General features: G+C 46.2%; 1 protein-coding gene across 2 annotated transcripts in view; it reads left to right on the top strand.

Moving 5' to 3' along the window:
- The window catches only part of LOC124017968 (GDP-mannose 4,6 dehydratase-like), a 104428-nt gene extending 85622 nt beyond the window's left edge, over positions 1-18806 (top strand). For both annotated transcript variants that reach the window (XM_046333214.1, XM_046333213.1), the window contains one exon: positions 18376-18806. In XM_046333214.1, coding sequence (XP_046189170.1) covers positions 18376-18791 — 416 coding nt within the window. In that variant the 3' untranslated portion in view covers positions 18792-18806. The remainder of the gene's footprint in view (positions 1-18375) is intronic.
- Positions 18807-24945: the final 6139 nt, after the last annotated feature.

Genomic DNA, 24945 nt, shown 5'->3' with positions numbered 1-24945 from the left:
TAGTGGGTTCGATCCCCGGGACCATACATAGAATGTATGCACACATGACTGTAAGTCGCTTTGGATAAAAGCGTCTGCTAAATGGCATATATTATTATTATTATTATCTAGACAAGAACCACATTGTCCCTTACCCCATCACCCTACCCATATCTAGACTAGAACCACATTGTCCCTTACCCCATCACCCTACCCATATCTAGACAAGAACCACACTGTCCATTACCCCATCACCCTACCCATATCTAGACAAGAACCACACTGTCCATTACCCCATCACCCTACCCATATCTAGACAAGAACCACATTGTCCCTTACCCCATCACCCTACCTATATCTAGACAAGAACCACACTGTCCCTTACCCCATCACCCTACCCATATCTAGACTAGAACCACATTGTCCCTTACCCCATCACCCTACCCATATCTAGACAAGAACCACACTGTCCATTACCCCATCACCCTACCCATATCTAGACAAGAACCACACTGTCCATTACCCCATCACCCTACCCATATCTAGACAAGAACCACATTGTCCCTTACCCCATCACCCTACCTATATCTAGACAAGAACCACACTGTCCCTTACCCCATCACCCTACCCATATCTAGACAAGAACCACATTGTCCCTTACCCCATCACCCTACCCATATCTAGACAAGAACCACACTGTCCCTTACCCCATCACCCTACCCATATCTAGACAAGAACCACACTGTCCCTTACCCCATCACCCTACCCATATCTAGACAAGAACCACACTGTCCCTTACCCCATCACCCTACCTATATCTAGACAAGAAACACATTGTCCCTTACCCCATCACCCTACCCATATCTAGACAAGAACCACATTGTCCCTTACCCCATCACCCTACCCATATCTAGACAAGAACCACACTGTCCCTTACCCCATCACCCTACCCATATCTAGACAAGAACCACACTGTCCCTTACCCCATCAGCCTACCCATATCTAGACTAGAACCACATTGTCCCTTACCCCATCACCCTACCCATATCTAGACAAGAACCACATTGTCCCTTACCCCATCACCCTACCCATATCTAGACAAGAACCACACTGTCCCTTACCCCATCACCCTACCCATATCTAGACAAGAACCACACTGTCCCTTACCCCATCACCCTACCCATATCTAGACTAGAACCACATTGTCCCTTACCCCATCACCCTACCTATATCTAGACAAGAACCACACTGTCCCTTACCCCATCACCACCTACCCATATTTAGACAACAACCACACTGTCCCTTATCCCATCACCACCTACATATATCTAGACAAGAACCACACTGTCCCTTACCCCATCACCACCTACCCATATTTAGACAACAACCACACTGTCCCTTACCCCATCACCCTACATATATCTAGACAAGAACCACACTGTCCCTTACCCCATCACCACCTACCCATATTTAGACAACAACCACACTGTCCCTTATCCCATCACCACCTACATATATCTAGACAAGAACCACACTGTCCCTTACCCCATCACCACCTACCCATATTTAGACAACAACCACACTGTCCCTTATCCCATCACCACCTACATATATCTAGACAAGAACCACACTGTCCCTTACCCCATCACCCTACCCATATCTAGACAAGAACCACACTGTCCCTTACCCCATCACCCTACCCATATTTAGACAAGAACCACACTGTCCCTTACCCCATCACCCTACCCATATCTAGACAAGAACCACACTGTCCCTTACCCCATCACCCTACCCATATCTAGACAACAACCACACTGTCCCTTATCCCATCACCACCTACATATATCTAGACAACAACCACACTGTCCCTTACCCCATCACCCTACCCATATCTAGACAAGAACCACACTGTCCCTGACCCCTTCTCCATTTTCTGGGCAGCTCTCGCATTATCTTTCCCCAGTTTCTCTTTCTCTTTTTCTCTCTCACCCTTCTTCTCTCTCTCACTCTCTCTCTCTATCACAGCATTGTTACAGCAGTATGTTCTATCTTGGCCCCCCCCACATGCACACACACATCCACTTTTACGTTGCGCTACTGCGTTGCTTAACCCAGGGTGGCGTTTTGGTTGGCTGGCCCACTCTTTGTTTACCCAGAACCCCCGCCCGGTTCCTGTTACGACCCCGGCCATCCCACTATGCGGGTTTTGGACTCCCCCTCTTTCACTACTCAGGAGAGGTGTGTGTGTGTGTGTGTGTGTGTGTGTGTGTGTGTGTGTGTGTGTGTGTGTGTGTGTGTGTGTGTGTGTGTGTGTGTGTGTGTGTGTGTGTGTGTGTGTGTGTGTGTGTGTGTGTCTACGGGCAGGCGGGGGGTTTGTGTGTGGCAGTAGTGGTCATAACTCCAATCTCTCATGGCACATTTCCTTTATAAACTCATAAAATCCCAGGGAATTCAACAGGAAAAGGGGGAGTCTGATCTGAAGAAATGCGTGAAATAACAAAGTATATGAGAGAGAAGAAGAGAAGGCAGACAGAGGTCCGATAGTATTCTTAGTCATTATAGACTTACAATGTCTATAATAAGCGGTGCAAAGCAGTGTTTCTGTATGTGTTTGTCCGTGTGTGGATGTGTTTGATATTAAAAGGCCATTCATTACCTGCCTGCTGCCCTCCATCTCCCCTCCCACTGGGTCATTAGTCACTAATGGAGCTGGGAGCTGATGATGTCATACGATTCTGTAGAAATGACATCACCGCCTCCTCCACCCCCACATACAGGAAACACTTGTCCCTGTGTGCCACACGTGGCCTGGCGCGGAGGGTGTGTGTGCATTTGTGTGTGCATTTGTGTGTGCATTTGTGTGTGAGTGTGTGTGTGAGGCTGGCTGGCCCTGTCTGAGGGAGTTTTCCGGAATGACCCGGAACACTGAGTCCCATTGCTCCTGGCCTTTATCTGTCTAACTGGGCACAGTCACACCACTGTTCTGGTCTGGTGTGGTGGCTGCTGGGAAAGGGCTGGACTGAAAGGATGACCACACACTCTCTTTCTCACCGCTGTCTCCAAGGTTTCCTTCAATCCTTCTTTCTTTCCTGTCTTTCTGATGAGGTTGCCACAGTTAACAAATAGCATCTCGATCTCTCTGGCTTTCGCTCTCTCTCTCTTTCGCTCTCTCTCTCTCGCTCTCTCTTTCGCTCTCTCTCTCGCTCTCTCTCGCGCTCTCGTTGTCTCTCGCTGTCTCTCGCTCTCTTTCACTCTCTCGCTCTATCTCTCTCATGCTCTCGCGCTCTCTCTCGCGCTCTCTCTCGCGCTCTCTCTTGCTGTCTCTCGCTCGCTCTCTCGCTCTCTCCATCTGTTCCTCCTTCGTTCCTTCGTGTTGTTGTGGTGAACAAAAAGATCTGTCTGTTCCCAGGTCAGCTCCTAGCTAGGATGATGAGTTAATCCCAGATGGAATTTATCTTCAGGATTTTCTTACCTCGTCTCTTAAACACCCGTCTGTTCCACCAATAAACATAGGATTCTTATTTTTCTGTTGTAGAAAGGTTCTGAAATCAGAACTCAGGACAGTTGAGAAAGGAAAATAACCTTTGGGCTAATCCAGCATGAACCAAAGCAAACAATGTATCAGGCCGTATCTACCGGCCTGGACGGTTCACACTGCGGCTAGGTGGTTATAGCTCTAGAATGGTTAGCTTAGCCAGTTAGCCATAACAAACACAGACCCCCTGCTGATAAGGCGTGGGGATTAGCATGCCGCACACACAGTAAATGGACTCCATATTGGCCCTGTAATAAGATACACAGCAGCTTCACTGAGTAGCTCACACAGCGTAGATTAGGACCCTACAGGATCACTGACCAGAACTGAACTGCCTCATCTGTCAATAATCTCTCTGTAGGTATCATTTGATGTCTGATTGGCTTTATACTACTATAGGCTCTCAGGTATCAAGACCTCTGCACACCTGCTGATTTAAATGTGCATGTCTGCAGGCTCAGGCTTGAGGTGACTTCCCTCTGCTGTACTCTCGCTGTATGATGAGCGATTAGTGATATTCAAGGTCGTTTCGGTTCAATTATTTTAAAATAATCACGATTTCGGTTTCAACTATTTTATTTCAACATTAATTGCATTAACAATTAATGACATTTGCATAATTTTGGAGATTTTTTATGGAAATTTCAAAGCTCAAAATTGTGAACATTCAATTGAAAATATTCCATTGCCTCTGTCCGGTCCACGTTGGGTGGACATCAATAGAAGAACTATGAAAAGCAGTAGCAGCCAGCCGCACAACGTTCTCTCTGTGCTCTCAATACTGACCTGTCTTCAATCATCCTATTTAGCCAGGCTAGCCTGCCGAAGTACGCTGCAGAGCTCTCTGACAATCATTTACTAGTTCTTCAAAGTAGATAAGGCATACTTTCACAAACGGTCTCTATGCCTTCATCAACATGGTGTTGTGTACATTCCTCTCATCCAGTCTACAGTATAGATTACAGAATAATATACTGCCATGTTTAGGGAGAAAATTCAATTTGGGAAGTCAATGGTGGTCCTAAAACACATACATACAGCCACTATCCCAATACACGCCCAGCCTGCTTCCCTTTCAGCTGGTTTTAGTCAGTATTTCACCTAAGGATCATATTGTAGAGATGTAATGGGATATATTTGGTGGTATTAAAGATGTTATTTTGTAAAGGTTATCTTTTGGAGGTGTTCATTCAAGAGGTTTTGTTGAGTGTATTCCATCCTGCACCCTCACAGAGCGTAGCTTATCCCTGCTCAGCGTGACTGAGCTGTTTCATTTTTCATTCTCTCGTTCCATCTATTCTGTTGAGAGAGGGCTGATTAAAAGGAAGCCTAAACATGAGGTGAACTGTGGCCAGGTGAAGAGGAGAGAGACACCCCAGACGACAGGTGTTGAAAAGACTCTCCTTCCTCTCCCTCTTCCCCCTCTCCCCGTCCACCCTCCCTTCTCACTTGACCCAATGACCTCGAAGGCGGGGAAAGCGGGGCTGTGATGTCACTAGTCTCGCTCTCAGGTACATCTTCACTCATCACCACACCTGTGTTTATGTTGCCGGGCGGCTACGGTGACTAAGCATCTGGATGACTGAGGTGATGCTTTTAGCTGTACTAATGACACTCTGAGGTTACGAAACCTCTCACCCACCTTTCCCACCACCTCATCACTTCGTTTTTTTTCTGTGTGGATTGGTGTTGGATAATAGTTGAGGTGTGATGGGGTGTTTGGCCAGAAAGAATCAGAGAAAGAATCAGACGTTTTGAAGGGGAAAAACACTTAAGCTCTCTTGTTTATGTTTTGTCTGTTGGTCAAACACATTGGTTAATCTCTCTGTTCTGTCAAGTGTGTTCTGTCATGCGAGAAACATGCCTCACTCACTCACTCACTCACTCAATCACTCACTCACTCACTCACTCACTCACTCACTCACTCACTCACTCACTCACTCACTCACTCACTCACTCACTCACTCACCAAACTCACTCACCAAATCTGCTCTCTCACTCGATCTCATTGGATAGCAACTGAGAAGATTTAGGGAGTAGCTGACTCGCTCTCTTTCTCTCTCCGTCTCCAATATCCTTCATTGTTCACTCCCTTCCTTCCTGTTGAGTTGATTCTCTCAGGTGTGAACAAACACTTGCGTTGGTGGAGAGAAAGACAGGTTGACTTATTTTGGATGAAATGCAACTATTTTCTCCATTTTATATGTGGATCCATCAGGACCTAAGTTGTGCAATGATGGCAGATGACTGCTGACAGTTCATTGGCCCTGTGTGTGTGTCCGTGCGTGCGTACTGTACGTGCATGCCTGATGACCATCCAAGCAAGCAATGTTCAAAACCCTCAGCCACACTGGGAAATTAGTCAGCTGCTCCAGTCATAATTCAGTATTGATAATGAGTGTCAGAGAGAGGTCACTGAAATCTCTCTGTAGAACACTTTACAGAAAATAAATATTGGCCAAAAAATGTTGATGATATGTTCCCTGTTTTAGCTGTGTACGTAGTCGTACTGAGGTTAGTTAGGGGTAATAGAGGGTCGGCCCAAATCCCTACCTGTGCGGGGATGGGTGGGGGAATAGTAATGCTGGGGGAGGGCTTTCACATGGAATCTTTCACTAAGCCACTCACCCCCTGGGCCCTTGCTCCCTGACAGTAAAGGATTATGGGATTTGCAGTTCTGGAGGAATTCCAGAACAGGTGCGTTCTGGAACCCCTCTGTTAATGAAACTCAGACGTTTCCATGACAACTCAGCAGCATTCAATTGAAACTTGAAAGCAGTGGTTACTTTCAAATCATTTTTTTGTCAGTATTAATACTATTATTAATAGTATTATTACTAATATTCAATAGTATTACAATTACAGAAAAGGTTAGTTCAAACAGGTTTTTTTTGTCAACTTTATTTTACCTTTATTTAACTAGGCAAGTCCGTTAAGAACATTCTTATTTTCAGTGACGGCCTAGGAACAGTGGGTTAACTGCCTTGTTCAGGGGCAGAACGCCATTTTTTACCATGTCAGCTTGGGGATTCCTTTCGGTTGCTCTAACCACTAGGCTACCTGCCGCCCCACCCCCCAGATTTAAGGACAGGTAGCAGCCATGTCACATACCTGGAATGAATTAGATGTTGTGAGCTTTGCAATGACCAGTGTTTGTGTGAGTAAGAGTAAGCTTACCGACAAAGAAACTGCTTAGCTGTCCAGTCTGGTCTGAGCAGAAGCAAATGCGCGAACATGGACGGACGGACGGAAAGAAAGGCAGGCTCCCACATTACTGTATGGTACTGTGTGTGTGTGTCAGACAGAGCCATTTTGAGCTCTGTATGTCTGTAAGGCTGGTCCGTCATGGAGTTTGAAGGCAGACTTCATAACTCATCATCCCTCAGCATTATGGCTCAGAGTTATTATGGTAGAGTGACTGCAGCTCAGAGAGCCTGAATATCCCTACAGTGCCAACTCAAGAAGACTAGTCTCCCTACCAGCCTGATCCTTTCACTCTAGACCCCCCAGGACTAACCCAACCACCCCACAGGACTAACCCAACCACCCCACAGGACTAACCCAACCACCCCACAGGACTAACCCAACCACCCCACAGGACTAACCCAACCACCCCACAGGACTAACCCAATCACCCCACAGGACTAACCCAACCACCCCACAGGACTAACCCAACCACCCCACAGGACTAACCCAACCACCCCACAGGACTAACCCAACCACCCCACAGGACTAACCCAACCACCCCACAGGACTAACCCAACCACCCCACAGGACTAACCCAACCACCCCACAGGACGTACCCAACCACCCCACAGGACGTACCCAACCACCCCACAGGACGTACCCAACCACCCCAGAGGACTAACCCAACCACCCCAGAGGACTAACCCAACCACCCCAGAGGACTAACCCAACCACCCCAGAGGACTAACCCAACCACCCCAGAGGACTAACCCAACCACCCCACAGGACTAACCCAACCACCCCACAGGACTAACCCAACCACCCCACAGGACTAACCCAACCACCCCACAGGACTAACCCAACCACCCCACAGGACTAACCCAACCACCCCACAGGACTAACCCAACCACCCCACAGGACGTACCCAACCACCCCACAGGACGAACCCAACCACCCCACAGGACGAACCCAACCACCCCACCCAGGACTAACCCAACCACCCCACCCAGGACTACTAACCCAACTACCCCACCCAGGACTAACCCAACTAGACTAGACTGGCCTGGGGTGGAGTGAGGTGGGATGGGGTGGAGTGAGGTGGGATGGGGTGGAGTGAGGTGGGATGGGGTGGGGTGGAGTGAGCATATTCCCTAAGACTCAGCCCTCCATACCTTCATCCCCCAGTCCCAGCTGTGACAATGTAGCCCGTGTCTTAGGTTTTTCCTGTCCCTTCTCTCGCCAAGGAAACAAAATGAAATGGGAAGAAGAAAAAAAGGACAGGGAGAGAGAGAGAAATACTGGCATAGGTTTTGCTGTCTGCTCAGTTTTCACGGCTGATGGTTTTATTGGACTTTCCGCGGGCCTGCAGGGCGAGGTTAAACGGCCACCGCCGCCCCATGCACACGCACACACACACCAACCCGACCGTCTTGTGATGCTGCTCCCAGTAAAGGAACACACATGAACATTAGGGTCAGTAACAGAGCAGACTTTGTCTTACTCAGCAGGTCATTAGGGTCAGTAACAGAGCAGACTTTGTCTTACTCAGCAGGTCATTAGGGTCAGTAACAGAGCAGACTTTGTATTCGCTACCACCACAGTACATAGCTACCAGCACAGTTATCAGTCAGGGTTCTAGTTAAACTGCTACCACCACAGTACATAGCTACCAGCACAGTTATCAGTCAGGGTTCTAGTTAAACTGCTACCACCACAGTACATAGCTACCAGCACAGTTATCAGTCAGGGTTCTAGTTAAACTGCTACCACCACAGTACATAGCTACCAGCACAGTTATCAGTCAGGGTTCTAGTTAAACTGCTACCACCACAGTACATAGCTACCAGCACAGTTATCAGTCAGGATTCTAGTTAAACTGCTACCACCACAGTACATAGCTACCAGCACAGTTATCAGTCAGGGTTCTAGTTAAACTGCTACCACCACAGTACATAGCTACCAGCACAGTTATCAGTCAGGGTTCTAGTTAAACTGCTACCACCACAGTACATAGCTACCAGCACAGTTATCAGTCAGGGTTCTAGTTAAACTGCTACCACCACAGTACATAGCTACCAGCACAGTTATCAGTCAGGGTTCTAGTTAAACTGCTACCACCACAGTACATAGCTACCAGCACAGTTATCAGTCAGAGTTCTAGTTAAACTGCTACCACCACAGTACATAGCTACCAGCACAGTTATCAGTCAGGGTTCTAGTTAAACTGCTACCACCACAGTACATAGCTACCAGCACAGTTATCAGTCAGGGTTCTAGTTAAACTGCTACCACCACAGTACATAGCTACCAGCACAGTTATCAGTCAGGGTTCTAGTTAAACTGCTACCACCACAGTACATAGCTACCAGCACAGTTATCAGTCAGGGTTCTAGTTAAACTGCTACCACCACAGTACATAGCTACCAGCACAGTTATCAGTCAGGGTTCTAGTTAAACTGCTACCACCACAGTACATAGCTACCAGCACAGTTATCAGTCAGGGTTCTAGTTAAACTGCTACCACCACAGTACATAGCTACCAGCACAGTTATCAGTCAGGATTCTAGTTAAACTGCTACCACCACAGTACATAGCTACCAGCACAGTTATCAGTCAGGGTTCTAGTTAAACTGCTACCACCACAGTACATAGCTACCAGCACAGTTATCAGTCAGGGTTCTAGTTAAACTGCTACCACCACAGTACATAGCTACCAGCACAGTTATCAGTCAGGGTTCTAGTTAAACTGCTACCACCACAGTACATAGCTACCAGCACAGTTATCAGTCAGGGTTCTAGTTAAACTGCTACCAGCACAGTTATCAGTCAGGGTTCCAGTTACACTGCTACCAGCACATTTATCAGTCACGGTTCTAGTTCTACTACTACGACCACAGTTATCAGTCAGGGTTCTAGTTACACTGCTACCACCACAGTTATCAGTCAGGGTTCTAGTTACACTGCTACCAGCACAGTTATCAGTCAGGGTTCTTGTTAAACTGCTACCACCACAGTACATAGCTACCAGCACAGTTATCAGTCAGGGTTCTAGTTAAACTGCTACCAGCACAGTTATCAGTCTTGGTTCCAGTTACACTGCTACCAGCACATTTATCAGTCACGGTTCTAGTTATACTACTACGACCACAGTTATCAGTCAGGGTTCTAGTTACACTGCTACCACCACAGTTATCAGTCAGGGTTCTAGTTATACTGCTACCACCACAGTTATCAGTCAGGGTTCTAGTTACACTGCTACCACCACAGTTATCAGTCAGGGTTCTAGTTACACTGCTACCACCACAGTTATCAGTCAGGGTTCTAGTTACACTGCTACCACCACAGTTATCAGTCAGGGTTCTAGTTACACTGCTACCACCACAGTTATCAGTCAGGGTTCTAGTTACACTGCTACCACCACAGTTATCAGTCAGGGTTCTAGTTACACTGCTACCACCACAGTTATCAGTCAGGGTTCTAGTTACACTGCTACCACCACAGTTATCAGTCAAGGTTCTACCACCACAGTTATCAGTCAGGGTTCTAGTTGCACTGCTACCACCACAGTTATCAGTCAGGGTTCTAGTTACACTGATACCACCACAGTTATCAGTTAGGGTTCTAGTTACACTGATACCACCACAGGTATCAGTCAGGGTTCTAGTTACACTGCTACCACCACAGTTATCAGTCAGGGTTCTAGTTACACTGCTACCACCACAGTTATCAGTCAGGGTTCTAGTTACACTGCTACCACCACAGTTATCAGTCACGGTTCTAGTTACACTGCTACCACCACAGTTATCAGTCAGGGTTCTAGTTACACTGCTACCAGCACAGTTATCAGTCAGGGTTCTAGTTACACTGCTACCAGCACAGTTATCAGTCAGGGTTGTAGTTAAACTGCTACCAGCACAGTACATAGCTACCAGCACAGTTATCAGTCAGGGTTCTAGTTATACTGCTACCACCACAGTTATCAGTCAGGGTTCTAGTTACACTGCTACCACCACAGTTATCAGTCAGGGTTCTAGTTATACTGCTACCACCACAGTTATCAGTCAGGGTTCTAGTTACACTGCTACCACCACAGTTATCAGTTATCAGTCAGGGGGTTCTAGTTACACTGCTACCACCACAGTTATCAGTCAGGGTTCTAGTTACACTCTACCACCACAGTTATCAGTCAGGGTTCTAGTTACACTGCTAGTCAGGGTTCACTGCTACCACCACAGTTATCAGTCAGGGTTCTAGTTACACTGCTACCAGCACAGTTATCAGTTCACTGGTTCAGTAGTTAAACTGCTACCAGCACAGTTATCAGTCAGGGTTCTAGTTACACTGCTACCACCACAGTTATCAGTCAGGGTTCTAGTTAGTTACTGCTACCACCACAGTTATCAGTCACTGGGTTCTAGTTTATACTGCTACCACCACAGTTATCAGTCAGGGTTCTAAGTTATACTGCTACCAGCACCATTATCAGTCCGGGTTCTAGTTGCACTGCTACCACCACAGTTATCAGTCATGGTTCTAGTTACACTGATACCACCACAGTTATCAGTCAGGGTTCTAGTTACACTGTTACCAGCACAGTTATCAGTCAGGGTTCTAGTTAAACTGCTACCACCACAGTTATCAGTCAGGGTTCTGGTTACACTGCTACCAGCACAGTTATCAGTCAGGGTTCTAGTTGCACTGCTACCAGCACAGTTATCCGTCAGGGTTCTAGTTACACTGCTATCAGCACAGTTATCAGTCAGGGTTCTAGTTACACTGCTACCAGCACAGTTATCAGTCAGGGTTCTATTTACACTGCTTCCAGCACAGTTATCAGTCAGGGTTCTAGTTACACTGCTACCAGCACAGTTATCAGTCAGGGTTCTAGTTACACTTTAAGTATGGGAAGCGTGTGTGTTTGTGTTAGTGTGTGTGCATGTGTGCCAATGGCATCAGCATGATGATAATGGCTTGATAAGCTTATTTTGCTGGTTACCTGGTTTGTAACACACACACGGTTTGTAACACGCACACACTTTTTCTTATAACAAGTTTAAATGTTAATAAAGCTGAGAATCTACTTACCAGTGTAAGTGACCTGGTAGAAAGAGAAAGCATCGAAGCACCCAGGGCAGAGATGTTACTGCGTGGGTTGAGACAGGATCACTCTGACACAAGGGAGTTTCTAACATTTAGCTTCGCTTCATGACCACAAGCTCTTTTAAAATGAATATGTCAAAGATAGTTATTCACAATGTTGATGGTTCCATCTTGTAGTGAATAATGGACAGCTTTGATGACAGCCTTTGATAGCTTTGTATTTCACCCTTAAAACGGATCCAATTTAAAAATGCAGTTTTGTTATTGTGATTTAGCATCAGTGTAGTTCTATTATATACAGCTAAGACTTTTACATCAAATAGTGTAAAACAATGCAGTGGTGACATGGCCATAAGCACACAACTCCCGGCCCTCCAAACAACACAAAACACGCTTTAGTCCTCAAAATAAGTCTGTCTAGTGTAGCTTTCTAGTCTAGGGTCTGGTTTCCCTCAACCTCTAAAGCTGTTGCTTTTATAATGAAATAATTACGACAAATTTGGTGTGTTTGTGTGTGTGATTGGGTTCATGGGATTGTGCTGTGGCTAACTCCGCCCGCCTGCTCCTTGTCATCGCAACAGAGACACAGTAAAGAGACAAGCCACTAGATAATTATGGTCTGGAGTCCCTAATACACAGCAACATGCGACTTAACTACATAGGGCCAAGTGGCCTAGAACTCCGTATCTGGGTGTCTATGAATGAGAACAGATTGTTGAGGCTGTGGAGTACTGTGTTGTGTAAGCCCGAACTGGTGTCGCTCAACCAGATGTTTTTTTACCCCTTGTAAAATCAGCTTTCTTGTAACCTAAATGAATAATCGGCAACAGTACATTTACATTTAAGTCATTTAGCAGACGCTCTTATCCAGAGTAAGAGTGACATTAAACAGCCATGTCCCAGTGTAAAAGTAGCTAGTATAAAAACAACTCATATTTTTCTGTCACACAAATGTAGCCTAAAGTAACAGAATTGCAAATAATTTGTTTGAATCTTCTATTTCTTGATCATAGAATAGTTCATGTCTTCATGTTCTGATGACAATCTATCTGAGGGTTTGCTGTGCCCATAAATTGCTTGTGTGAGTCAGATTGAATGTTTAGACTAAACCTATTTTGTCTGTTTTAATCAAGGAGAACATGTTGGGAGTTGGATAATTAAATAAAGATAAAACCCTAGCAGTATAACTTAATGATCACTCAGATTTATGCAGGCCTACTCTAAATATGAGAGGACGATGTCTAGAATTTATAAACAAAGAGATGTTTAGACATGTTACAACATATTGACATAATGTTTCTGAACATCATTTTGAGGTTTTCATTGGTATTTACATTTTCATAGTTGCTTCCGTATTATTTTTGTGTTTTCATAGTAGCCCTATAAAGCTTTTGTGTTGGGTATATCCTCCTCATTATTACACAGACTAAATTCAACAAGACAGCTAATATAACGTTTACTGTCAAGGCTGCCATAATCCTCAAGCTTTAATAAATTGTTTATTTAAAGACCGTCACATTATTATACACGTCATTATAATATTCAGTGTTGCTATCACTCTCTATCATTCAGTGTTTTCCTTGGATAAATGTGGGCAGGTAGTTTCACCATAGTTGAGGCTGCAATGTTCAACCAAACACCCAAAACCCTCCCTCCATATCTCTCACACACACACACACGCAGAGCACACGCAGAGCACACACAGAGCAAGCAATTAGAAGATCATTTGTTTTGCAGCAGATACAATCTCCATGTGTGTCTGGTCCAAGAGAGCAGCAGCAACACCAGGCAGACAGTCAGGCCCACGTTCTGGCAGACTAACCCACACTGCGGTACTCTTGGACTGGACACTCTACGCTAGCAGAGTCGGGGTGGTCCTCTCCATCTGTGTTTGTGTGTGTGCGTGTGTGTGTGTTAGTGCGTGTGTGTGTTAGTGCGTGTGTGTGTTAGTGCGTGTGTGTGTTAGTGCGTGTGTGTGTTAGTGCGTGTGTGTGTTAGTGCGTGTGTGTTAGTGCGTGTGTGTGTTAGTGCGTGTGTGTGTTAGTGCGTGTGTGTGTTAGTGCGTGTCTGCGTGTGTTAGTGCGTGTCTGCGTGTGTTAGTGCGTGTCTGCGTGTGTTAGTGCGTGTCTGCGTGTGTTAATGCGTGTCTGCGTGTGTTAATGCGTGTCTGCGTGTGTGTCTGCGTGTGTGTCTGCGTGTGTGTCTGCGTGTGTGTCTGCGTGTGTGTCTGCGTGTGTGTCTGCGTGTGTTAGTGCGTGTCTGCGTGTGTCAGTGCGTGTCTGCGTGTGTCAGTGCGTGTCTGCGTGTGTCAGTGCGTGTCTGCGTGTGTCAGTGCGTGTCTGCGTGTGTCAGTGCGTGTCAGCGTGTGTTAGTGCGTGTCTGCGTGTGTTAGTGCGTGTCTGCGTGTGTTAGTGCGTGTCTGCGTGTGTTAGTGCGTGTCTGCGTGTGTTAGTGCGTGTCTGCGTGTGTTAGTGCGTGTCTGCGTGTGTTAGTGCGTGTCTGCGTGTGTTAGTGCGTGTCTGCGTGTGTTAGTGCGTGTCTGCGTGTGTTAGTGCGTGTCTGCGTGTGTTAGTGTGTGTGTTAATGCGTGTCTGCGTGTGTTAATGCGTGTCTGCGTGTGATAATGCGTGTCTGCGTGTGATAATGCGTGTCTGCGTGTGTTAATGCGTGTCTGCGTGTGTGTCCGTGTGTGTGTTAGTGTGTGTGTGTGTCAGTGCGTGTCTGCGTGTGTTAGTGCGTGTCTGCGTGTGTTAATGCGTGTCTGCGTGTGTTAGTGCGTGTCTGCGTGTGTTAGTGCGTGTCTGCGTGTGTTAGTGCGTGTCTGCGTGTGTTAGTGCGTGTCTGCGTGTGTTAGTGCGTGTCTGCGTGTGTTAGTGCGTGTCTGCGTGTGTTAGTGCGTGTCTGCGTGTGTTAGTACGTGTCTGCGTGTGTTAGTGTGTGTGTTAATGCGTGTCTGCGTGTGTTAATGCGTGTCTGCGTGTGTTAGTGCGTGTGTTAGTGCGTGTCTGCGTGTGTTAGTGCGTGTGTTAATGCGTGTCTGCGTGTGTTAGTGCGTGTGTTAGTGTGTGTCTGCGTGTGTTAGTGCGTGTCTGCGTGTGTTAGTGCGTGTCTGCGTGTGTTAGTGCGTGTCTGCGTGTGTTAGTGTGTGTGTTAATGCGTGTCTGCGTGTGTTAATGCGTATCTGCGTGTGTTAATGCGTGTCTGCGTGTGTTAGTGCGTGTCTGCGTGTGTTAGTGCGTGTCTGCGTGTGTTAGTGCGTGTCTGCGTGTGTTAGTGCGTGTCTGCGTGTGTTAATGCGTGTCTGCGTGTGTTAATGCGTGTCTGCGTGTGTTAATGCGTGTCTGCGTGTGTTAGTGCGTGTCTGCGTGTGTTAGTGCGTGTCTGCGTGTGTGTTAGTGCGTGTCTGCGTGTGTGTTAATGCGTGTCTGCGTGTGTGTTAATGCGTGTCTGCGTGTGTGTTAATGCGTGTCTGCGTGTGTGTTAGTGCGTGTCTGCGTGTGTTAGTGCGTGTCTGCGTGTGTGTTACTGCGTGTCTGCGTGTGTTAATGCGTGTCTGCGTGTGTTAATGCGTGTCTGCGTGTGTTAGTGCGTGTCTGCGTGTGTTAGTGCGTGTCTGCGTGTGTTAGTGCGTGTCTGCGTGTGTTAGTGCGTGTCTGCGTGTGTGTTAGTGCGTGTCTGCGTGTGTGTTAATGCGTGTCTGCGTGTGTGTTAATGCGTGTCTGCGTGTGTGTTAGTGCGTGTCTGCGTGTGTGTTAGTGCGTGTCTGCGTGTGTTAGTGCGTGTCTGCGTGTGTTAGTGCGTGTCTGCGTGTGTGTTACTGCGTGTCTGCGTGTGTTAATGCGTGTCTGCGTGTGTTAGTGCGTGTCTGCGTGTGTTAGTGCGTGTCTGCGTGTGTGTTAGTGCGTGTCTGCGTGTGTGTTAATGCGTGTCTGCGTGTGTGTTAATGCGTGTCTGCGTGTGTGTTAGTGCGTGTCTGCGTGTGTTAGTGCGTGTCTGCGTGTGTGTTACTGCGTGTCTGCGTGTGTTAATGCGTGTCTGCGTGTGTTAGTGCGTGTCTGCGTGTGTTAATGCGTGTCTGCGTGTGTTAGTGCGTGTCTGCGTGTGTGTTAGTGCGTGTCTGCGTGTGTGTTAATGCGTGTCTGCGTGTGTGTTAATGCGTGTGTGTTAGTGCGTGTCTGCGTGTGTTAGTGCGTGTCTGCGTGTGTGTTACTGCGTGTCTGCGTGTGTTAATGCGTGTCTGCGTGTGTGTTAGTGCGTGTCTGCGTGTGTGTTAGTGCGTGTCTGCGTGTGTTAGTGCGTGTCTGCGTGTGTGTTAGTGCGTGTCTGCGTGTGTGTTAGTGCGTGTCTGTGTGTGTGTTAGTGCGTGTCTGCGTGTGTGTTAGTGCGTGTCTGCGTGTGTTAATGCGTGTCTGCGTGTGTTAGTGCGTGTCTGCGTGTGTTAGTGCGTGTCTGCGTGTGTTAGTGCGTGTCTGCGTGTGTTAGTGCGTGTCTGCGTGTGTTAGTGCGTGTCTGCGTGTGTTAGTGCGTGTCTGCGTGTGTTAATGCGTGTCTGCGTGTGTTAATGCGTGTCTGCGTGTGTTAATGCGTGTCTGCGTGTGTTAATGCGTGTCTGCGTGTGTTAATGCGTGTCTGCGTGTGTTAGTGCGTGTCTGCGTGTGTTAGTGCGTGTCTGCGTGTGTTAGTGCGTGTCTGCGTGTGTTAGTGCGTGTCTGCGTGTGTTAGTGCGTGTCTGCGTGTGTTAATGCGTGTCTGCGTGTGTTAATGCGTGTCTGCGTGTGTTAATGCGTGTCTGCGTGTGTGTTAGTGCGTGTCTGCGTGTGTGTTAGTGCGTGTCTGCGTGTGTTAGTGCGTGTCTGCGTGTGTTAGTGCGTGTCTGCGTGTGTTAGTGCGTGTCTGCGTGTGTTAGTGCGTGTCTGCGTGTGTTAGTGCGTGTCTGCGTGTGTGTTAGTGCGTGTCTGCGTGTGTGTTAGTGCGTGTCTGCGTGTGTGTTAGTGCGTGTCTGCGTGTGTGTTAGTGCGTATCTGCGTGTGTGTTAGTGCGTGCGTGTGTTAGTGCGTGCGTGTGTTAGTGCGTGCGTGTGTTAGTGCGTGCGTGTGTTAGTGCGTGTGTGTGTTAGTGCGTGTGTGTGTTAATGCGTGTGTGTGTTAATGCGTGTGTGTGTTAATGTGTGTTAGTGTGTGTGTTAGTGCGTGTGTTAGTGCGTGTGTTAGTGCGTGTGTTAGTGTGTGTGTTAGTGTGTGTGTTAGTGCGTGTGTTAGTACGTGTATTTGTGTGTGTGTGGTAGTGCGTGTCTGCGTGTGTGTTAGTGCGTGTCTGCGTGTGTTAATGCGTGTGTTAATGCGTGTCTGCGTGTGTTAATGCGTGTCTGCGTGTGTTAATGCGTGTCTGCGTGTGTTAATGCGTGTCTGCGTGTGTGTTAGTGCGTGTCTGCAATAATTTTGCACGCCCAATTTTTCAGTTTTTGATTTGTTAAAAACGTTTGAAATATCCAATAAATGTCGTTCCACTTCATTGATTGTGTTGATTCTTCACAAAAAAATAAAGTTTTATATCTTTATGTTTGAAGCCTGAAATGTGGCAAAAGGTCGCAAAGTTCAAGGGGGCCGAATACTTTCGCAAGGCACTATATATATGCCTGTGGCTGTGTGTGTGTGTTATATATATATATATATATATATATATATAGAGAGAGAGAGAGAGAGAGAGAGAGAGAGAGAGAGAGAGAGAGAGAGAGAGAGAGAGAGAGAGAGAGAGAGAGAGAGAGAGAGAGAGAGAGAGAGAGAGAGAGAGAGAGAGAGAGAGAGAGAGAGAGAGAGAGAGAGAGAGAGAGAGAGAGAGAGAGAGAGAGAGAGAGAGAGAGAGAGAGAGAGAGAGAGAGAGAGAGAGAGAGAGAGAGAGAGAGAGAGAGAGAGAGAGAGAGAGAGAGAGAGAGAGAGAGAGAGAGAGAGAGAGAGAGAGAGAGAGAGAGAGATTCCTAAAGTGAAGTAGTGGCTGTAACGTGAGGTGGTAACAGATCGCTGTGACTCGCTGGTGGCTTCTTGGTTGGTTGGGGTGGACCTAGACCTGGGTTCAAATACGATTTTTTTTAAACAGGCTTGCCTGTTGCAATGGGCCAATAGACTAGTCCCAAAACTGCAAACCTCACCCACTTGACACTCCACGTGGACTGGAGCAAATGATCAAAGTGTTTGAAATTTGCACATTGACTCGGTCACGGAAACCCCTGTATATAGCCTAGTTATTTTATTGTGTTCATTTTTTTACTTTAGTTTATTTAGTAAATATTTTCTAAACTTTTTCTTGAATTGCATTGTTGGTTAAGGGCTTGTAAGTAAGCATTTCATGGTAAGGTCTACAGCTGTTGTATTCGGAGCATGTGACTAATAACATGTATTTGATTTTGCTTTGGGTATTTGAACCCAGTTCTAGTGGACCCAGGGCCAATGCAGTGACGAGGAGACAGACGGCCGCGGTGGGGGGGGGGTTAACGGTTGTGTTTTGATTGTTAGGCCATGACCTTGCTAATATTCTCTCCTCTTTCTGTTTTTGTCTCTCTCTCTCCCCCTCCCTCCCAGGAGCGAACTTCGTGACGCGTAAGATCAGTCGTTCTGTGGCGAAGATTCACCTGGGCCAGCTGGAGAGCTTTAGTCTGGGTAACCTGGACTCCAAGAGAGACTGGGGCCACGCCAAGGACTACGTAGAGGTAAGACTGGTGGAGACACTCCTACACAGACACACAAACACACAGCAACAGCATTATGGGGGTAATGTTTTCCAAGATCATTTGAGGCCGAAATATGTGATCTGCATGAAGCCTCTTGTGATAGCCTGCCAAAATATAAAACAGAGAGAGAATGAGATGAGGGAGAGGGCTGCTTGCTGTGAGGCCACAGACAACACTCCACTTTCCCACCATTCACCCATGCCCCAAAAACCCCTGAAACAGAGCATCATTGCTCCCCAAATGGCACTGGGCTCAGGCCAGAAGTAGTGCACTCTGTAGAGTATAGGGTATCATTTGGGATGTAGAAATATTGAGGGAATGTCTGCCTGGTGCTGTGAATGATGACAGAAATGCAGTGTTTGTGTTAACGTAATGGTGCCAGCAGGGAGAGGGGACTGGAGAGATGAAAGGAACAGTAGGCGGGAACCATGTCCATGACCATAACTGGGCCGTGCGTGTTGTGAGTGTTGGCGATAGGTTAGTGCAGCTTGTGTGTGTGATAGGTAAGTGTTTGTGTGTTTGTCTCTTTCTTTATGAAGATGCAAAGCTTGGCGTGTTGCCATGTCTGACAGCAAGACTCCTCATGTTTTTTTAATTGATTTTTAATTTCACCTTTATTTAACCAGGTAGGCTAGTTGAGAACAAGTTCTCATTTGCAACTGCGACCTGGCCAAGATAAAGCATAGCAGTGTGAACAGACAACACAGAGTTACACATGGTGGGGCGGTGGTGGGGGGTGACACTGACGAGAGAGGGGTGTTTTAACTAGAACGTCTCTGTGGGCCTACCCACTTCTCTGTGGGCCTACCCACTTCTCTGTGGGCCTACCCACTTCTCTGTGGGCCTACCCACTTCTCTGTGGGCCTACCCACTTCTCTGTGGGCCTACCCACTTCTCTGTGGGCCTACCCACTTCTCTGTGGGCCTACCCACTTCTCTGTGGGCCTACCCACTTCTCTGTGGGCCTACCCACTTCTCTGCGGGCCTACCCACTTCTCTGCGGGCCTACCCACTTCTCTGCGGGCCTACCCACTTCTCTGCGGGCCTACCCACTTCTCTGCGGGCCTACCCACTTCTCTCTGGCCTACCCACTTCTCTCTGGCCTACCCACTTCTCTCTGGCCTACCCACTTCTCTCTGGCCTACCAAGATGCTTTTGTGGCGTCAGTCGATGTGTCAGTCATCCAATGATCACAAGAGGATCATAGTCCCTCCATAGATCAGTCATATCCCATGTAAACGACAGAGAAAGGAGAGCCAACACAACTGTTCTCTGGTTCCTATCTGACCTCTTTGTTCTCACTTACCATAGAACTGTGTAACCAACGGTTATGGATGAAGACTGTCATGAAAATAGAATAACGGTCATAGTCGTAAAAAGAGAACGAGATAATTTTGATATTATTTGGTGTGTAACAAACAGCTGACTGAAGATGCGACTGCTGGGCATCCTTGTGGTTTAGTGTAACATGGACTCTTAACAAGGACTATGCCTCTACTGCCATTCATTCTAATTAGACTGGTTTGGATTATTCCCTGACCAATATGGCTGCCATTTTCACCCCATTCTGGGACTTTGAGAGTCTAGCCCATGACATAGCCCATCAAGTAATTTAATATGATCTCTATGATAATAGAGATAAAACATAGAAAAGTACATTTTCCATTCATTTACTTTATTTAAATATGAGCTATCCTGGAAACCCAGTGACTGGTTCTGATTGAAGAGGTCTAGTCAGTCTAGTATTTGCATGTATAGGGTGAAACTACTCGTTGTATGTCTGTGTGTGCGCGTGCTTGTGTTTGTGTGTCTCTACCCGCCGCCTGTCCGGACACCCTGGTTTGAGACACTCCAGGTTTCCTGTGGGAACGTCAGCATTCCAGGTCTGGTGAATCACTCACCTCTACGCCATGCCGCTCTTGTGTTGGAAAGCTGGATTTTCGGGAAGTCAAACAGAACAGAAGCCGGGCCGAGGGACTGAGGAAAACTGTGGTGGAGAGGGGGGGATATTGGGAGGAGAGGGGGGATATTGGGAGGAGAGGGGGATGGAGGAGAACAGACGAGTGTTTGTAGGACGTTATACATTATGTATTCCCTGCTGAAAGTTATACTCCACCCTGCTAAATAACATGCACACTCACACCATATACACCTCTTTCACATCTCACAACTAACTCTCTCTCTCTCCCCTCCTCTCTCTCTTTCACTCTGTTTCTCAGTCACTAAGAACACACATTAAAAGGACATAGTGATGTCTTTTGTCCCTGGTGTCAGCAGTACATTACCATGGCGAAGTCAAACAACAGGCGAAGTTGAAACAAAGTCGTGTTCTCCACTGTGGAGAACACTCCCTCCCTCCCTCCCTCCCTCCCTCCCTCCCTCCCTCCCTCCCTCCCTCCCTCCCTCCCTCCCTCCCTCCCTCCCTCCCTCCCTCAAACTCTCCACCCAGGAGGAACAGGGAAATTGCCTCTAATAGTGTGTGGATGAATTTGTGGTGTCAGAAGGGGCGTGCAATGTGTCTGCACTAACAGTGTCTGAAGCCCTGTGTTCGAGTGTTAGCTCACCAGCCACACACACACACACACACACACACACACACACACACACACACACACACACACACACACACACACACACACACACACACACACACACACACACACACACACACACAGCCCTGAATGGAGCATTTAAGGGATGGGTCTATGACTGGTCTTTTGTGTGGCCGACTCCTTTTTTCTTTTTCTTGTTTTACTTTGTTTTTATTGTAGGAACACAAAGAAAGTACATATAAAGAACAACAAAAAAGATCTGTCAGTTAGTCATATCATATTAGTTACATTGACATCTTTGAATGACACTTTTCCCCAGTATTCCTGACCTCTCTCCTGTTGAGTTGTTAAAGCAGAGGTCATACGCTCCATGTGGTGTATTTCTTCTACAATGTCTACACAGTTCTATTGCCTGTGCTAATGCCTGTGCTAATGCCTGTGCTAATGGTTCTAGGTACAAGGAGAAGAGCGTGGGTGAAAGATTACAGCCTTGTCTTGCCTCTCGTTCTAATTTTATTGTTCGTGTCAAATGTCCATATATCTTTGTTCTAGCGGTCGGACATGAATACAGTGTTTTGATGCACTGTATCACTTCTTTGTTGAAACCAAATCTTTCCATACCTTGGAATAGGTAATCCCATCCCACTGAATGCTTTTCTGCATCTAGGCTGATTAATATTGCACTTGTCTTATTCTGAGTAATGTGGTCCATGACATGTAGTGTTCTTTTTATATTGTCCTGTGGCTGCCTATTTTGTATGAAACCAGTTTGATCTCCGTCAATCAATTCTGGGATTATGTTCTCCATTCTTTTGGCTATTATTGATGCATATAGTTTATAATCTGTGTTAAGAATTGCGATAGGTCTATATGAACTGCATTTGCATGTGATCTTCTTTGTTTTGGGGCCTTTTATTTTGAAAAGGGTATTCTGTGCTTGTTGTTTCCTGAGTCTCCTTGCTAGTAATTTGGTTGCCTTTGAGCCTGCTTCATAATGTCGTTGTTTCAGGAACCTAAGCTTTTTCTCTACTTCTCTATACATCTGGTCAATTTCCTGTTTTACCTTTTGAATCTCTCGTAATATAAGAGGGTCTTTGTATTGACTATGAGATTGTTCTTAGGGTTTCCTGTAATTTCAGCAGTTTCTGTGCTTTAATCTTTTTCTTGAGAGATGATGTGGCTATGATCTTACCTCCAATAACCGCCTTTGCTGCATCCCACAATGTAGCAGGAGATACTTCCCTGTTATCATTATTCTCCAGATAGATGTTCAATTCTGTCTTTATTGATTCCTTGAATGCTGGATCATTCAGCATGCTTGTATTAAGTCTCCATATAGTATTTCTTGGTTTGATATCAAGGTGTAGAGTAAGGTAAACTCCATTATGATCTGATAAGTCACTCTGCCCGATCCTACAATCCTTACACCTGTGTCTATCTGCACTGTACATGAAAAAGTAGTCTAACCTGGAGTAATCAGTTTGGCGGGCTGAGCAAAAAGTATATTCCTTATCGGTCTTGTGGGTGTCACGCCATACATGCATACAGTCCTAGATCCTGCAGTTTCCTATTGATCTTTTTGGCAACTAGGCTCATTTTCCTATTTTGGTTTGTGCTGTCCAATTTTGAGTTTAGAATTGTGTTAAAGTCTCCACAGATGAGAGTGCCAGTGGTTTCTGTGGCAATTAAATCAAACACCTTCCTGTAGAAGACCTTGTCACTCCCTGGGGTGCATATACATTAAATAATGTAACTTCCTGTAGAAGACCATGTCACTCCCTGGGGGTGCGTATACATTAAATAATGTAACTTCCTGTAGAAGACCATGTCACTCCCTGGGGGTGCGTATACATTAAATAATGTAACTTCCTGTAGAAGACCATTTCACTCCCTGGGGGTGCGTATACATTAAATAATGTAACTTCCTGTAGAAGACCTTGTCACTCCCTGGGGTGCGTATACATTAAATAATGGAAGTGTCACTCCCTGGGGTGCGTATACATTAAATAATGTAACTTCCTGTAGAAGACCTTGTCACTCCCTGGGGTGCGTATACATTAAATAATGTAACTTCCTGTAGAAGACCATGTCACTCCCTGGGGTGCGTATACATTAAATAATGTAACTTCCTGTAGAAGACCATGTCACTCCCTGGGGTGCGTATACATTAAATAATGTAACTTCCTGTAGAAGACCTTTGTCACTCCCTGTCACTCCCTGTAGAAGGTCACTCCCTGGGGTGCGTATACATTAAATAATGTAACTTCCTGTAGAAGACCATGTCACTCCCTGGGGTAGAAGCGTATACATTAAATAATGTAACTTCCTGTAGAAGACTTTGTCACTCCCTGGGGGCGTATACATTAAATAATGTAACTTCCTGTAGAAGACCTTGTCACATATACATGAAATAAATAATGTAACTTCCTGTAGAAGACCATGTCACTCCCTGGGGGTGCGTATACATTAAATAATGTAACTTCCTGTAGAAGACCATGTCACTCCCTGGGGGTGCGTATACATTAAATAATGTAACTTCCTGTAGAAGACCATGTCACTCCCTGGGGTGCGTATACATTAAATAATGTAACTTCCTGTAGAAGACTTTGTCACTCCCTGGGGTGCGTATACATTAAATAATGTAACTTCCTGTAGAAGACCATTTCACTCCCTGGGGGTGCGTATACATTAAATAATGTAACTTCCTGTAGAAGACCTTGTCACTCCCTGGGGTGAGTATACATTAAATAATGTAACTTCCTGTAGAAGACCATGTCACTCCCTGGGGTGCGTATACATTAAATAATGTAACTTCCTGTAGAAGACTTTGTCACTCCCTGGGGTGCGTATACATTAAATAATGTAACTTCCTGTAGAAGACCTTGTCACTCCCTGGGGGTGCATATACATGAAATAATGTAACTTTCTGTAGAAGACCATGTCACTCCCTGGGGGTGCGTATACATTAAATAATGTAACTTCCTGTAGAAGACCTTGTCACTCCCTGGGGGTGCGTATACATTAAATAATGTAACTTCCTGTAGAAGACCTTGTCACTCCCTGGGGGTGAGTATACATTAAATAATGTAACTTCCTGTAGAAGACTATGTCACTCCCTGGGGGTGCGTATACATTAAATAATGTAACTTCCTGTAGAAGACTTTGTCACTCCCTGGGGTGCGTATACATTAAATAATGTAACTTCCTGTAGAAGACCATGTCACTCCCTGGGGGTGCATATACATTAAATAATGTAACTTCCTGTAGAAGACCATGTCACTCCCTGGGGGTGCGTATACATTAAATAATGTAACTTCCTGTAGAAGACCTTGTCACTCCCTGGGGGTGCGTATACATTAAATAATGTAACTTCCTGTAGAAGACCATGTCACTCCCTGGGGGTGCGTATACATTAAATAATGTAACTTCCTGTAGAAGACCATGTCACTCCCTGGGGGTGTGTATACATTAAATAATGTAACTTCCTGTAGAAGACCATGTCACTCCCTGGGGGTGTGTATACATTAAATAATGTAACTTCCTGTAGAAGACCATGTCACTCCCTGGGGGTGTGTATACATTAAATAATGTAACTTCCTGTAGAAGACTATGTCACTCCCTGGGGTGCGTATACATTAAATAATGTAACTTCCTGTAGAAGACCATGTCACTCCCTGGGGGCACGTTTACACTAAATAATGTAACTTCCTGTAGAAGACCATGTCACTCCCTGGGGGCACATTTACATTAAATAATGTAACTTCCTGTAGAAGACCATGTCACTCCCTGGGGGCACGTTTACATTAAATAATGTAACTTCCTTGTTATCCAGTTTACATTTAACAAGTATAAATCTACCCTCGTCTTTTA

The sequence above is a fragment of the Oncorhynchus gorbuscha genome, unplaced genomic scaffold, assembly GCF_021184085.1.
Source record: "Oncorhynchus gorbuscha isolate QuinsamMale2020 ecotype Even-year unplaced genomic scaffold, OgorEven_v1.0 Un_scaffold_36:::fragment_2:::debris, whole genome shotgun sequence".
Classification (NCBI taxonomy): domain Eukaryota; kingdom Metazoa; phylum Chordata; class Actinopteri; order Salmoniformes; family Salmonidae; genus Oncorhynchus; species Oncorhynchus gorbuscha.
Note: the sequence above shows the minus strand (reverse complement) of the source record. Positions and strands in the feature narration are given on the sequence as shown.